Raw genomic sequence first — 13,453 nt, 5'->3', positions numbered from 1 at the left:
CAGACGAGGGGGATAAGAGAGCTGTCCCGGACTTCAAAGGAATAGTGATAACAGACATATCTTTTTTAGTTAAATAGTTTTGTAAGTAGCCACTGGCTATCATGCTTTAGCATCGGCAAGCATTTGTCACACAGAAACAATATGAGGTATTATTTCCCACCATACAATGGACTATCAGAAACAGTAAATAAAATAAGATTAACAAAAACATTTTGAGGGGCTACAGACATGGAGATATTTTGTAGCAGCACCAGCAAAGCAACAATTACATTTGTTTTTTGTTTATCACTACATTCAAAGGACCCTAAAAATTTTTTTTCTGTTTTCAGATAACACTTTACATTTGACTTGTATACAGGTTGTAACCCTAGATGTTTTACCACAGTAAATAGTGAGAAATTACTGAAAATAGAAGTGTTATGACAACTAAAGCCCTATCACAGAGTGCCTGGGGGAAATTAAAAGGCACAACCAAAGTGACAGAGGGCACAATTTAAGAAGGGTGCATGGGCTACTTTGCGATGGCCCACATGACCTACTGCCCATATTCCTAAACACACATGCACAAACACAAGGGGAATGGGCCATCCATATGCCTTTTCTTGTTGACAAACTGTAACCTAACAACAGTATAATTCAATACCAAGGGTGCAACCTATTTCCTTTTTGACAACCCCCTCACCACAATATACATAGAGAGAAGTTTCTCCTCTACCTAAGAGAGGCTAATGGTATTCTGAAGTATCAACCCTAGATTATTGGCTAAGAAAGTATTGCACAACCATTGCATAAAAGAGGATGAGCCATTTGAACAGACCGGTTGATTAAAGATGGAAGTGCCTATTTTCACCCCTCAAGGAAATGGCTTTCTGATACTATACATAGAAACTTATTCTAAGAGAAAAGGCAACTGATTGCATAGACTTTTAAAAGTTGCATTGTTGATTATATGTAATCTCATAGACTTGATGCTATTGATCGCCCTTGGAAAAATAACAAATTTCACAACTGTGTGTACTTTTTTATTGGCAATTTGTGATTTGTTAACTGGAATCGTTTACAAAGTAAACATTCTTATGTCTGGAAAGAAAATTCTGAGCCTGTTCCACATGCTCTGGTTTATTAGAGAAGGAAGTATGTTTGTAGCCCTAGGAGCTTCCACTTTCAGTTTGTTACCAATACCCATAGAGAGGTATGATTAAAAGGAGGCCTTATGANAGGAAGTGCCTATTTTCACCCCTCAAGGAAATGGCTTTCTGATACTATACATAGAAACTTATTCTAAGAGAAAAGGCAACTGATTGCATAGACTTTTAAAAGTTGCATTGTTGATTATATGTAATCTCATAGACTTGATGCTATTGATCGCCCTTGGAAAAATAACAAATTTCACAACTGTGTGTACTTTTTTATTGGCAATTTGTGATTTGTTAACTGGAATCGTTTACAAAGTAAACATTCTTATGTCTGGAAAGAAAATTCTGAGCCTGTTCCACATGCTCTGGTTTATTAGAGAAGGAAGTATGTTTGTAGCCCTAGGAGCTTCCACTTTCAGTTTGTTACCAATACCCATAGAGAGGTATGATTAAAAGGAGGCCTTATGATGTACATACAAAGTACAGGGTTTTCCTACTTATTGGAACATGTTGGCTTATCTTGGTTTCCCTGGATACCTTGACAGCACGGAACTTGTGGGACCCTGAAGAAGGGTCTTTCAGTGCAAGATGCATCCCAGAAACACTGCCGGAAGGGAAGCCCTGCAGTAATAAATATAGGGTTCTAATCACCAGTGTCTCAATGCATAGTCTGTGGGTGGAATCCCCCCAAAAGGGAGGTCTTGGCAAGAACATAAATTAATAATTAGCAATGAAACACAAGCTTCCATCTTAACACCTTGGGGATGCAGAGTAGGGCTTTAAGAACTCAACTAGGACTTAGATGCATGTAACAGCAGGTCCTAGAATAACATCTATTCATGGCTCATGCGCTGCATTCTAGGGTTTCATTTGAATCAGCCAGATTGCTTAAAAATAGAATTTACCTTTACAAATCCTTGGCTTCTCTCCTTCAATCAAACAGCAGCCACATTCCCCCAGTCCCACTCAATTGGTGCTGGGATCACGCCCACAGAAGCCGGTGGTAACAGTGATCAGTGGGACTGGGTATCATCAGAGTGGGCTTCTCCTGGGAAGTACCCACCCAGTGGCAGCTCCCACGGAGAGAGACCCCACCCCATTCCCAGCTGTGGATGGTGTGAAGTGGGGATGGGGGTTGTGAACATTCATTGTACGTTTTTCTTCATGAGTCTCGCTGCCCTTTCCTGCACTCCCATCTCCTGCTGAGTCTTTGGCACCATTATCCAAGGAAATAAAACATCGAAACAGAATGCAAGTGATTGGAGCTTTCAGAGCCTACCTTGTGTGTGACCAGCACTGAGCCCAAAGAGACGAACTCACAACACACGCACGCTCAACAATTTTGCCTCTTCATTCCAAGAAACAGGTTGTATTTTGCACAAGTATCTTTATTACTGTTTTGGTGACAATAATCCTTTATGTGCATATTTACACACTGGTTAATTCCAGTAGTCGAAAAGTATAACTCAAAGAGATCGATGGTACCGCTTAGGACATTTGTGATTGTAGTCGGTGTATTCATCCCCTGACTGTCTCCATTGTTTATTCTGTTGCTCATAGATGTAGACCACAAAGTAAAAGAGAGTGTGCCATTTTATGCAAGGCTGATCACTTCATTGCCAGGGCAGTCACTAATTCTGTGCTGAATACCAGCATTTACACTATGGCTAGCAAGTTAACGCAGTGAGTTTTCTTTTGCCTTGTTTGTGGCTGTCTAGTGAATACCAGAGAGGCCAGATTTTAGCCTGTTCAGCCCAAAGCAGATTACAGTCGAAGTAAGTCCATATCTTTTTAGGATCTAATTACAATTTTCCCCCCCAATTTTCACACACTTAAATCATAGGGAAAAACATTAACCTTTTAAAATTAGACTACTTATTTATCATATCACTTGTTTTGATTTGAGTTTTAATTTTGTAAGAGAACTACCTCAGGAAAGATATAAAAGTAATACAAAGCTCAGGGTTCAATAGCCCCTATCATCTTATGCCCTAAACAGAAGTTCCTCCATGCTTAGAAAGACAGATGAATGGACTTTTGAAACATTAGTCCTAAACTACTCAAATTCACACAGATGCGATAAAAGAGATGAGCTTAGTACAGACTGTGATAAAGAAGGAAGTGCCTAAAGGTCCAGACAAACAGCTCATAAAGAGATCATACAGCTGAAAGTTATGGGAACTAAGAAGAAATTACTGTGACACATAGGAGTTTTGAGATGGTTTGGAGCAAGGAACAAAGATTGCTCTACTGAATGTGATCACAAGACACAATGCGGAGGAGAAACAACAAAGCGAATCGTTTGATCCGGTTTTGTTGAGGTCTCTGGACCCTGACTTACAAGACAAAAAATTTCAAATGGAGGTTGTACAAGATTGAGTCACAGGTTACATTGTGTGTAAAATGTTTTAGAGCTTGGGAGGAACCTGGTGATCGGTGGGGCTCAACTGTCTAGAGGAGGAGTCGGTAACCTTTGCGATAGACCCATGCCAAGTGGGTACAGCAGAATGCAGAAGGCAGATATATGCCACTGGGTTAACAGTTTTCTGTGTCCCTGGATTGACCAGAGCAGGGGCTGCCTCCTAGGCTAATGAGAACACCCTGACTCTAATTAACCTGCAAAAAGGTCAGGTGAGGCCATTCAGTTTAATGTTGACACCTGGCTCGTAATTAAGGCCTGCTCGATACTAAAAAAGGGCTCACTTTCAGTCAGAACGAGAGGAGCCAGGGGCGAGGAATTGCCGGTGAAGTTACTGGTACTGTGCAAGACGCCCTCAAACCATTCGGAAGGGAGCCCTAGAGGTAAGGGTGAAGAAGGGACGACAGAGGAGAGCTGTGCGGGAAGTCGCCCAGGGAAATGCTAAGCACTCTGCAGTTGAAGTTATGGTTGCAACAACTGCTACCATCTATGTCCCTGGGCTGGAAACCCGGATAGGGGCGCGGCCCGGTCCCCCCAACCACCACTACAAGACATTCTCCTGGAGGGAAGTTCAGGCCCCGTCAGGGACAGGAGGCCTTGAAAGAGGTGTGGGAGTTCTCTCACCAACCTCCTTGCAGGCCTATGATGAAAAGGGCTCAGTAGACTGTAACTCTGGCCCTAGAGAGAGAAGGGCTATGTGGAGGGTCACAGTGAGCTACTGAGGCTAGCATAAACTGCCTAGAAGCACAGGACCCACAGGAGCAAGGTCAGAGCTCTGCCACACCTTTCCAAGAAGAAGAGCCACTTTTTTGTTTTTGTCTTTGAACAAAATATTTCAAGAGCCGCATCACATGCAAACCTACTTGTAGAATTAGAATGTGTCAACTAATAATAATTGAACATATTGATGTTATTACTTCTCACCAATACTTTTAATGTGACTTCTTTTGTTGGACATCTTTAGAGAATTGCTCAATGTTTGGTGAATATGCCGTGATTTTCATTTTCAAGTAGGACTCAAGCCTAACATCTTGCAGTTGGTTCCTCAGTTTGTTTTTGATTAAATTCATGTTGGAAAACACTTGTTCACAGAAGTACGTTGAACCGAAGATTGGGAGAAGCCCAAATGCGTATTTCTTCAGCTGACTGTATGTATCCAATAGACAATTCCAAACATCGAATATAATCTGATCTTGCCATTTAAGGTCGTCCACTTCAGACCACTTGTGTTGGAGCCCCAGGGTGAATTTCTGCCTTTCCAGATTTTCAAGTTCAGTGACAAGATATTTCAATTTTGAATACCATAAATCCTTGTCTTGCAAATCCGCTAATTCAAGTTCAGATTGTGCTTGATCGATTCCTGCAAATGTTGATGGATTATATAGTGAAATGAAATTATATCGTGCTCCATACTTTTTGTAAGTAAAGAAACAAAACCTTTGTGTGCCCCCTTCATGCTCAGTTCTCCATCTGTAGCAACAGAAATTATTCTGTTGATGTCAATATCTTCTTCTTCAGACATTCAGTGACACAGATGCAATATCTTTGCCCCGAGTTTGTCCTCTGAGTGGCATTAACACGATCAACTCTTCTTAAAGACCTTGATCATTAACGTATCTGCCGAGTAAGGCAACCTGAGCAATGTCATCCACATTGCATGTCTCATTGCAGGCAATAGAAAAATCTAGTGTTGATCTAATATCACTAACCTGCTGGCTGGTTACATCAGTGGCCAGCTTAATAGTTCTGTCCTTTACAGTCTTCGCAGATAAAGGCATTTCTCTAATATTCTTAACTATTTCATCTTTGTTTTTAAAATCGCTGAAGAGGTGCTCTGATGTTTTAATGAAACATTCTTTCACATATTCTCCATCTGTGAATGGCTTCCCTCATTTGATGATTTTAGCTGCCACGAAACTAGCAGTCTTCATCCATTTAGCAAATGTACATCTTGTTTGCTCTGCTTTGCATCAGAGCTCCTCTACTGCTTTTTCCTCACATCAACAGCTGGATAGGTTTCAGCAAACATCCAATGTTTCTTTTCAAAATGTCCTTCTAGGTTTGTTTTCTTATTGTTGGATAGTTTTTCATTGCAAATGAGGCACGATGGGAGTCCAGTTGAACTCACTATAAAAGCATAAGACTCAATCCAATCATTTTGAAATTCTCGATGTTCATCTTCTATCTTTCTCTTTGTGGGTTGTCATTTTTTTTGATGGAAGGTATTTATTTGATCTATTTTATTTCTGACTTTAGACTTTTTCAAACATACTAGTAAAGACAGAGCACATCTGCTTCCTTTTTACAAGAAATTCCAAGAGTTTTATTGGTAGACAGTTGCCTTGTTACTGAGTTGTTTGAATTTGAATATAAACAGGAGGGGGCTCTGGGCTAGGGTAGGGGACTGAGGTGTAGGAGGGGGTGTAGGGTCTGGGAGAGAGTTTGGGTGCAGGAGAGGGTCCTGACCTGGGGCAGGGGATTGGGGTGTGAGGTGCAGAATCTGGCCAGGAGGTGCTTACCACAGGTGGCTCCCGACTGGTGGCGCATCAGGGCTCAGGCAGGCTGCCTGCCTGCCCTGGCCCCACGCAGCACCTGGAAGCAGTTGGCTGCTGGCATGTCTCTGCGTGCCCAGAGCTGTGGGGGTGGTGTTTGCAGGCATGGGCAGCACACAGAGACCTGCTGCCCTCTCTCCAAGGGGCACGCAGAGATGTGCCAGCAGCCAGCTGCTTCTGGGAGAAGCGTGGGGCTAGGGCAGTCAGCCTGCTTGAGCCCTGCTGCATCACTGGCCAAGAGCTGCTTATAGTAAGTGCCTCCCAGCCAAAGCCTGCACCTCGCACCCCCTCATAAAATGGCTGCCCACAAGGAGGCAGCCAAAGAGCCACATGTGGCTCAGAAGTCGCAGGTTGCTGACCCCTGCAAAGCCTTTTGGATTGATCCTGTACAGAGGCAATTTTTTTTGTAAAGCCACAAGCTGAAGAGGGCTCTTTTGACTCACAGAGTAAAAAGGTTCTAAGAGCACATTATAAAAAAGAGCAATGATGCCTTACATGTAGTTCTTATTTTAAAATTTTTCAGCAGCTGAGTGATGTTTCTTCAGAGGGACTTGGGAGAAGGACATCAACAGCTCTGGAGGAGCAAATGGATTGGGCCCGATCTGTTTTTGCCCTCATCCAAAATCAGATGCTCAATGGGAGGCTTATTCTACAGGCCTGTACTATTTAACAACGTGGAAGAAATATGGTATCAAGACTGTAACCATAAAACCTTCATGCGTGCAACTGTACAAGTTGCTGCACACAGAATCATCAAACACTTCCTGAGAGAGAAGCGATTTCAGGACTGCCCAGGGTGTGTGGTAGATGCCCCTAGCCAGTGGAGTCACGCCTGTGTGAACTGGACTGTAGATGATGTGAACTGTAAAATTCAAGATATTAGTGGTAATTTGTGCATGGAGAGTGTTTTAAATAATATCATCACTGCAGTGCCTCTGTTTAACCTAGGAATATTTAGCTCAGAGGGTAGAGCTAGTGACAAGGCACAGCAGCAGAGGACCTAGACTTAGCATTAAATGAAATAATCAGTGGATAAAAGTTTAATGCAGAATGTTGGGAAGGGCTGCAGCAACTAACGAGGGGCACAGAGGAACCGCTTGTGGTAACACAAATTCGGATATAATGTGGTAAAGCACCCCTGTCCCCCAGAGTGCTGTTTTACCGCTTTATATCCGAATTTGTGTTATATCGGACTGCATTATCTCGGGGTAGAGGTGTATAACAACAAGCAATTCATCTCAGAAGAAAGGTTCACAGCGGGAGTAGATGTTTCCATTGCACGACAACCTGTTAAAGGTGGAGGTACACTATTGTTAACCCTCTGGTCAGCCTATCAATGACAGGTATTAAGAAATTGTGACCGTCAGTATGCTCAGGATTGCCTAAATCACTGTGCTGGGAATCTCTGTTTACAGTACTAGTGAATATGGGTGAGGACCCCAGAGGGAATAGGTGTCACAACTAATTTTTTCACTAAGCTATGTTTCAGTGTATATCTCTCTCTCACAGAGACGGGATCTATAAATGCACAAATGAGTATATCCACCTGTTTTACATCAGCCCTTTGTATATCAGTCACCTGGCCACCCACTTTTACAGCCCACTACGGTGCTGCTGTACAATCATTATGAGATGCATCACTGACAAGAATGGTTCTGGAGGGATCCAAACCAAAATGCCTGCAGGTATTCAGGTGTAAGGGACCAGGGTACAGGCAGTCTGGCGTACAAGTCACAGCAGGCCTAGCATTTAAGACAGTAGTTAATGAGCAGGCATCACGTATTTGCTAGAGCTGGGATCCAAAAGCAAGAGTCAGAGTTAGACGGGGGTCAGTGACTGGAGATCCAGGATAGTGTAAGGCTGAAATCAGGAGGCAAGAATAAGGTCAGAGTTAGGCTGGGGTCAGAGACTGGAGATCAGAAACCAGATGAGATCTGGAGTCATAACAGGCCAAAAGTCTGTGTTGGTGCCCAGACAGCTACCTAGGCCACCCTCCAGGGCAGGGAAAATCAATTATTTTTTGTGAAGGTCCAAATTTCTTGGTCAAGGTATAGTCAAGGTCCAGACGCCAGATAAACTAATACAAAAATAATAACAATAATTATAATAAGTAAATAAAAAGATTTCATGGTCCACTCGAAAGCATTTGGCGATCTGCAGTTTGCCTATTGACTACCCTTGCTTGAGGGTTAAATACACTGCTACCTCGATATAATGTGACTCGATATAACACGAATTCGGATATAACATGGTAAAGCAGTGCTCCGAGGGGGCGGGCTGCGCACTCCGGTGGATCAAAGCAAGTTCAATATAACATGGTTTCACCTATAACTACTTTCAGGCTGGCTCATCAGCATTAGCCATGGATAGACTGCATGCAGTTGCCCTTCTAAAAGGGCCAGTCACCTCATGACAGGCACTACAATTCTCTGAAGATTAACATTTATATATAGAAACATCTGCAGCCACCATTTGGAATCCTTATGAAAACTCTTCTTAATGACTTTGCAGTAACTCTACTGGCATTTTCTCACATGGACTTGCCTACTTTGTTGCTGTTACATAAGTTTCAGTGTGAGTTATATCTTAGTGCACACACACAAAAGTATACCCTTCCCTCTGATCTGTTCACAGAGATGACTTCTCGGATTTTGCACTGTGGCATCAAAAGTGTATGTGTGTCAGCTGCACTCCTCGGAGCTAGTTCTTCTTTCATCTCCTCAGAATCAACTCAGCAACAACAGTCCGAAGAGCTCCATGTCCAGCAGCAATTGCAGTACTGGTGTCCATAGTTGGTTATCTCCTCAGCTTTCAGCAAGATAGAAAGTCTGGAGGATCCAACGTGGCATAGGCTCTGGGACGCAGCTCTCACAATAGACACATCTTCAGCCATTGAGTCCACAAAGCAGTCTCCAAATCCTCTTATTTATAACCTTTCCCTAGTGAGCTCTGACTGACTCAGCTTTCAGACACTGATTTGTGTGGAACCTGTTAGACTGCTAGCCCTTAATGGAAACCCTCTGCATAACTTCAGAGACAGCTACTGAGCATGCCCAGTAACTACCACGCACTTCTCCCTGAGATCCTTATGGGCCCTTCTCTAAGGGCTTGTCTACACCTGAAATGCTACAGCGTCTCCCTGAGAGGCAGCATCTAGGTCGAAGAAAGCATTCCTCTGCCGGCTTAGCACTGTCTACACAGGGGGTAAGGCTGGCTTAACTATGCCACTCAGGGATTTTCCACACCTCCTGCACCATACAGTTAAGCCAACTTAATTTTCTAATACAGACCAGGCCTCAGTGTCCTGCTTTGTTCTCTGCACATATGCAGATNACCAGCAGCAATTGCAGTACTGGTGTCCATAGTTGGTTATCTCCTCAGCTTTCAGCAAGATAGAAAGTCTGGAGGATCCAACGTGGCATAGGCTCTGGGACGCAGCTCTCACAATAGACACATCTTCAGCCATTGAGTCCACAAAGCAGTCTCCAAATCCTCTTATTTATAACCTTTCCCTAGTGAGCTCTGACTGACTCAGCTTTCAGACACTGATTTGTGTGGAACCTGTTAGACTGCTAGCCCTTAATGGAAACCCTCTGCATAACTTCAGAGACAGCTACTGAGCATGCCCAGTAACTACCACGCACTTCTCCCTGAGATCCTTATGGGCCCTTCTCTAAGGGCTTGTCTACACCTGAAATGCTACAGCGTCTCCCTGAGAGGCAGCATCTAGGTCGAAGAAAGCATTCCTCTGCCGGCTTAGCACTGTCTACACAGGGGGTAAGGCTGGCTTAACTATGCCACTCAGGGATTTTCCACACCTCCTGCACCATACAGTTAAGCCAACTTAATTTTCTAATACAGACCAGGCCTCAGTGTCCTGCTTTGTTCTCTGCACATATGCAGATTCCAAAGACAAAGGATTCAACAAAAAATCCATGTCACCTCCTTACTGCTTCTCTCTCCTACTTAGACTAAAAAAACTATGTACAATAAAGTATTGCTACATTATAAGCATGTGTGTTATATTACCACCTGACAGAGGGGCAATGCTGGTGTCAGAATGAGACATTGGGTTTGAAAGGAGGGACAACAATATTATTGTTCAACTTAAGAAAAAAGCTGTTTTTATAATTTATAGTGATCTCCTGCATTTCAGTTTTAAGTATAACAAATCTCCTTTAGAAGTAAAAATTAAAGTTTAAAAACCCAAACTATAACAGTACTGCCACATTTCTATAATAAATTTTAACAATTATTTTCACTTCTGTGCACCATCCCTCCAAGAATCCCATAAGAATATACTGGGTCAAACCAATGGTCCATCTAGCCCAGTATCCTGTCTTCTGACAGTGACCGGTGCCAGATGCTTCAGAGCAAATAAACAAAATAGGGCAATTATTGAGCGATCCATCCCATTGTCCAGTCCCAGCTTCTGGCAGCCAGAGATTTAGGGACACCTAGAGCAAGCGGTAGCATCCATGACCATCTTGCTTAATAGCTGTTGATGCACTTATCCTCCATGAACTTATCTAAATCTTTTTTTAATCCAGTTATACTTTCGGCTATAACATCCCATGTCAATGAGTTCCACAAGTGGACTGTTCACTGAGTGAAGAAGTATTTTCTTATTTTTGTTTTAAATCTGCTGCCTATTAATGTCGTTGGGTGACTCCCGGTTCCTGTGAGACAAGGTGGGCGAGGTAAAATATCTTTTATTGGTGGTTGTGTTATGTGAAGCAGTAAATAACTTTTCCTTAGTCACTTTCGCCACTCCAGTCATGATTTTATAGACCTCGATCATATCCCCACTTAGTCATCTCTTTTCTAAACTGAACAGTCCCAGTCTTTTTAATCTGGGGACTGCATATGCAAGCTCCTCCATACCCCAATATTTTTTGTTCTCCTTCTCTGTACTTTTTCCAAGTCAAATATATTGTTTTTGAAATGAGGCAACTAGAACTGCATGCAGTATTCAAGGTGTGGGCATATCCTGGATTTAAAACACGTTACCAACATTTATCCTACTTTACAGATGGGCAGCATGGGTAGTTTAAGGGTATGTCTATACTGCAATCACAGGATGCAATAACAGTCAACATACTCGAGAAAGTTTTAATCTATCTATCTTGGGAGCCAGAACAGTAAAGCCAGGGCAGCACAAGCTTCATCTCAGACTGTAAAAATCCTCCCAGAACTCTAGGTTATTTCTAGTGGGGCTAGGCCCCACAGAAGCTCATGCTGCCAGAGCTGCATTGTTGTGGGTGACCCTATCCAGCTAGATTAAAAGTAGCTCAAGTGTCTTGGCTCAAACTGCAATCACAGCCAGTGACTGCACTCAAGATATACCCTAAGTGACTCTTCAAAGGTCAGATAGTGAGTCTATCATAGATCTAGGAACAGAACCTAGTGATATCCTTTGTATCTAGATAAATAATAGAGAAACTGATTTTCTGGAAGGCCATGGAGTGGGGGAAATAAAATCTTTGCTCTACTGTCAGATTTTACAAGTCATCTGAAATCCCTTTTTGTATTTGAGATCTTAGTGATTAACAAGATTTTTCTTACTGCATGCCAAGTAGATCCAGCCGTCAGTTCAGATTTTTCGAGCAGAATGACATCCTTCATGCCAGCCTTGGCCAGGTGGTAAGCAAGACTTACACCAATGCAACCACCTCCAATAATCACTGTCTCTGCTGTATCTTTCCATTTAGTTCCCAAGAAAGAAGATGGCTTTTCTTCCCTGGAAAAAGAAAGTCACAAACAGGACACAAAATTGATCTTTTATCTTCTCACCTAAGCTAGCAGTTAAAAGATATCTTTAAAAATTTACCTTTATCTAGTCTGGCCTCCTGTATCTCACAGGCCATTAAATTTCACCCAGTCACCCCTGTGTTGAGCCCAGTAATTTGGGTTAGGCTAAGCATTGCATTGGGTTAGACTAAACAGTTCTATGACACAGGCAGAGAATAGAAGAGACCGAGGTGTTACCAGTGCCCAATACCCCTGCAATGGCAGGGAACTGATTAGGTTAGATATGCCAGATGATACCAGCTGGTAATCCATGCTCTGTGATGCAGAGAAAGGTGAAAGAACCCCAAGGTCCCTGCCAATCTGAACTAGGGAAAAAATTCTTCCTGAACTGAGATCTGGTGATCAGTAAGACCCTGGGCATTTGAGCAAGACCACTGGCTAGGCATCTAAGGCAGCAGACCCTCTATACCAGTGGTGGGCAACCTGCGTCCCACACACGGCCCATCAGGGTAATCCACTGGCGGGCCCCAAGACAGTTTGTTTACATTGACCGTCTGCAGGCGTGGCCACCTGCAGCTCCCAGTGGCCACGATTTGCCGTTCCCAGCCAATGGGAGTTGCGGAAAGCAGCAGCCAGCAAGTCTGTGCGGCCTGCACCACTTCCCACAGCTCCCATTGGCCAGGAACAGCAAACCACGGCCACTGGGAGCCGCGGGCGGCCGTGCCTGCTGATAGTCAATGTAAACAAAGTGTCCCACGGCCCACCAGCGGATTACCCTGACAGGCAGCATGGGGCCGCAGGTTGCCCACCACTGCTCTATACCATCTCATAATGCTAGATGATCTGGTGATCCTTTCTGGCCTCACACTCTGTGTCCATATGACACTGGTTCACCCTGTCGAGTGCCCCATCTACAACAGTGGCCACTCTCTGATGTTTCAGAGGAAGGCAAAAAAACCAAACATACAAAAAAACCACAACAGCTCCTAGATCACTTCTGTGGCCCTCATTTGATCTTTCCTTTGAACTTTCTTCAGTATTTCTACATCTTTCTTGAAATGCAGACATTAATACTGGGCACAGTATTAGTATTAGTGGCAGTGTTACCAAAGCTGTGTACAAAAGCAAAATCACTTCCCTACTTCTATCTGATATTCACCTTTCTATAAATCCTAGGACTGCATTAGCCCTTTTGCCACAGGCTTGAGAGAGAGCTCATGTTGAGGTGGTTACCCACGATGACCCCTAAATCCTGTTCTGAGTCATTGCTTTCCAAAACCAAGTATCCCATCCTGTAAGTATAACCTGAATTCTTTGTTCTCTGATGTATTACCTTTAATTCAACTTTGTTAAATCCATTTTGTTGCATTGTGACCACCTAAACCAACCAATTCAAAGCACTCTGTAACAGTAACCTGTCCTCCTTGTTATTTATTACCCCACCAATTTTTGTGTCATCTGCAAACTTTACCAGGAAAGATTATATATATCATGGTCTATTCTAAATATTGATAATAATATTCAATAATCGATCAACAACAATCCCTGGTGGACCCCTCTAGAAACATCTCTCCAATAACTAAATTTTGGGATCT

At 43.1% G+C, this 13,453-nt stretch overlaps 1 protein-coding gene and 1 pseudogene across 1 annotated transcript in view; one reads left to right on the top strand and one right to left on the bottom strand.

Moving 5' to 3' along the window:
- Window positions 1-13,453, bottom strand: part of DMGDH (dimethylglycine dehydrogenase) — a 105,293-nt gene that overhangs the window by 88,181 nt on the left and 3,659 nt on the right. Inside the window, 1 exon segment of the mRNA XM_075066995.1 lies at window positions 11,673-11,847. Coding sequence (XP_074923096.1) covers window positions 11,673-11,847 — 175 coding nt within the window.
- Window positions 372-2,931, top strand: LOC142047018 (sphingosine 1-phosphate receptor 3-like; annotated as a pseudogene).

Source organism: Chelonoidis abingdonii, chromosome 6, assembly GCF_003597395.2.
Source record: "Chelonoidis abingdonii isolate Lonesome George chromosome 6, CheloAbing_2.0, whole genome shotgun sequence".
Lineage (NCBI taxonomy): Eukaryota > Metazoa > Chordata > Testudines > Testudinidae > Chelonoidis > Chelonoidis abingdonii.
The sequence above is the reverse complement of the archived record's forward strand: the minus strand, read 5'-3'. Positions and strand labels throughout refer to the sequence as shown.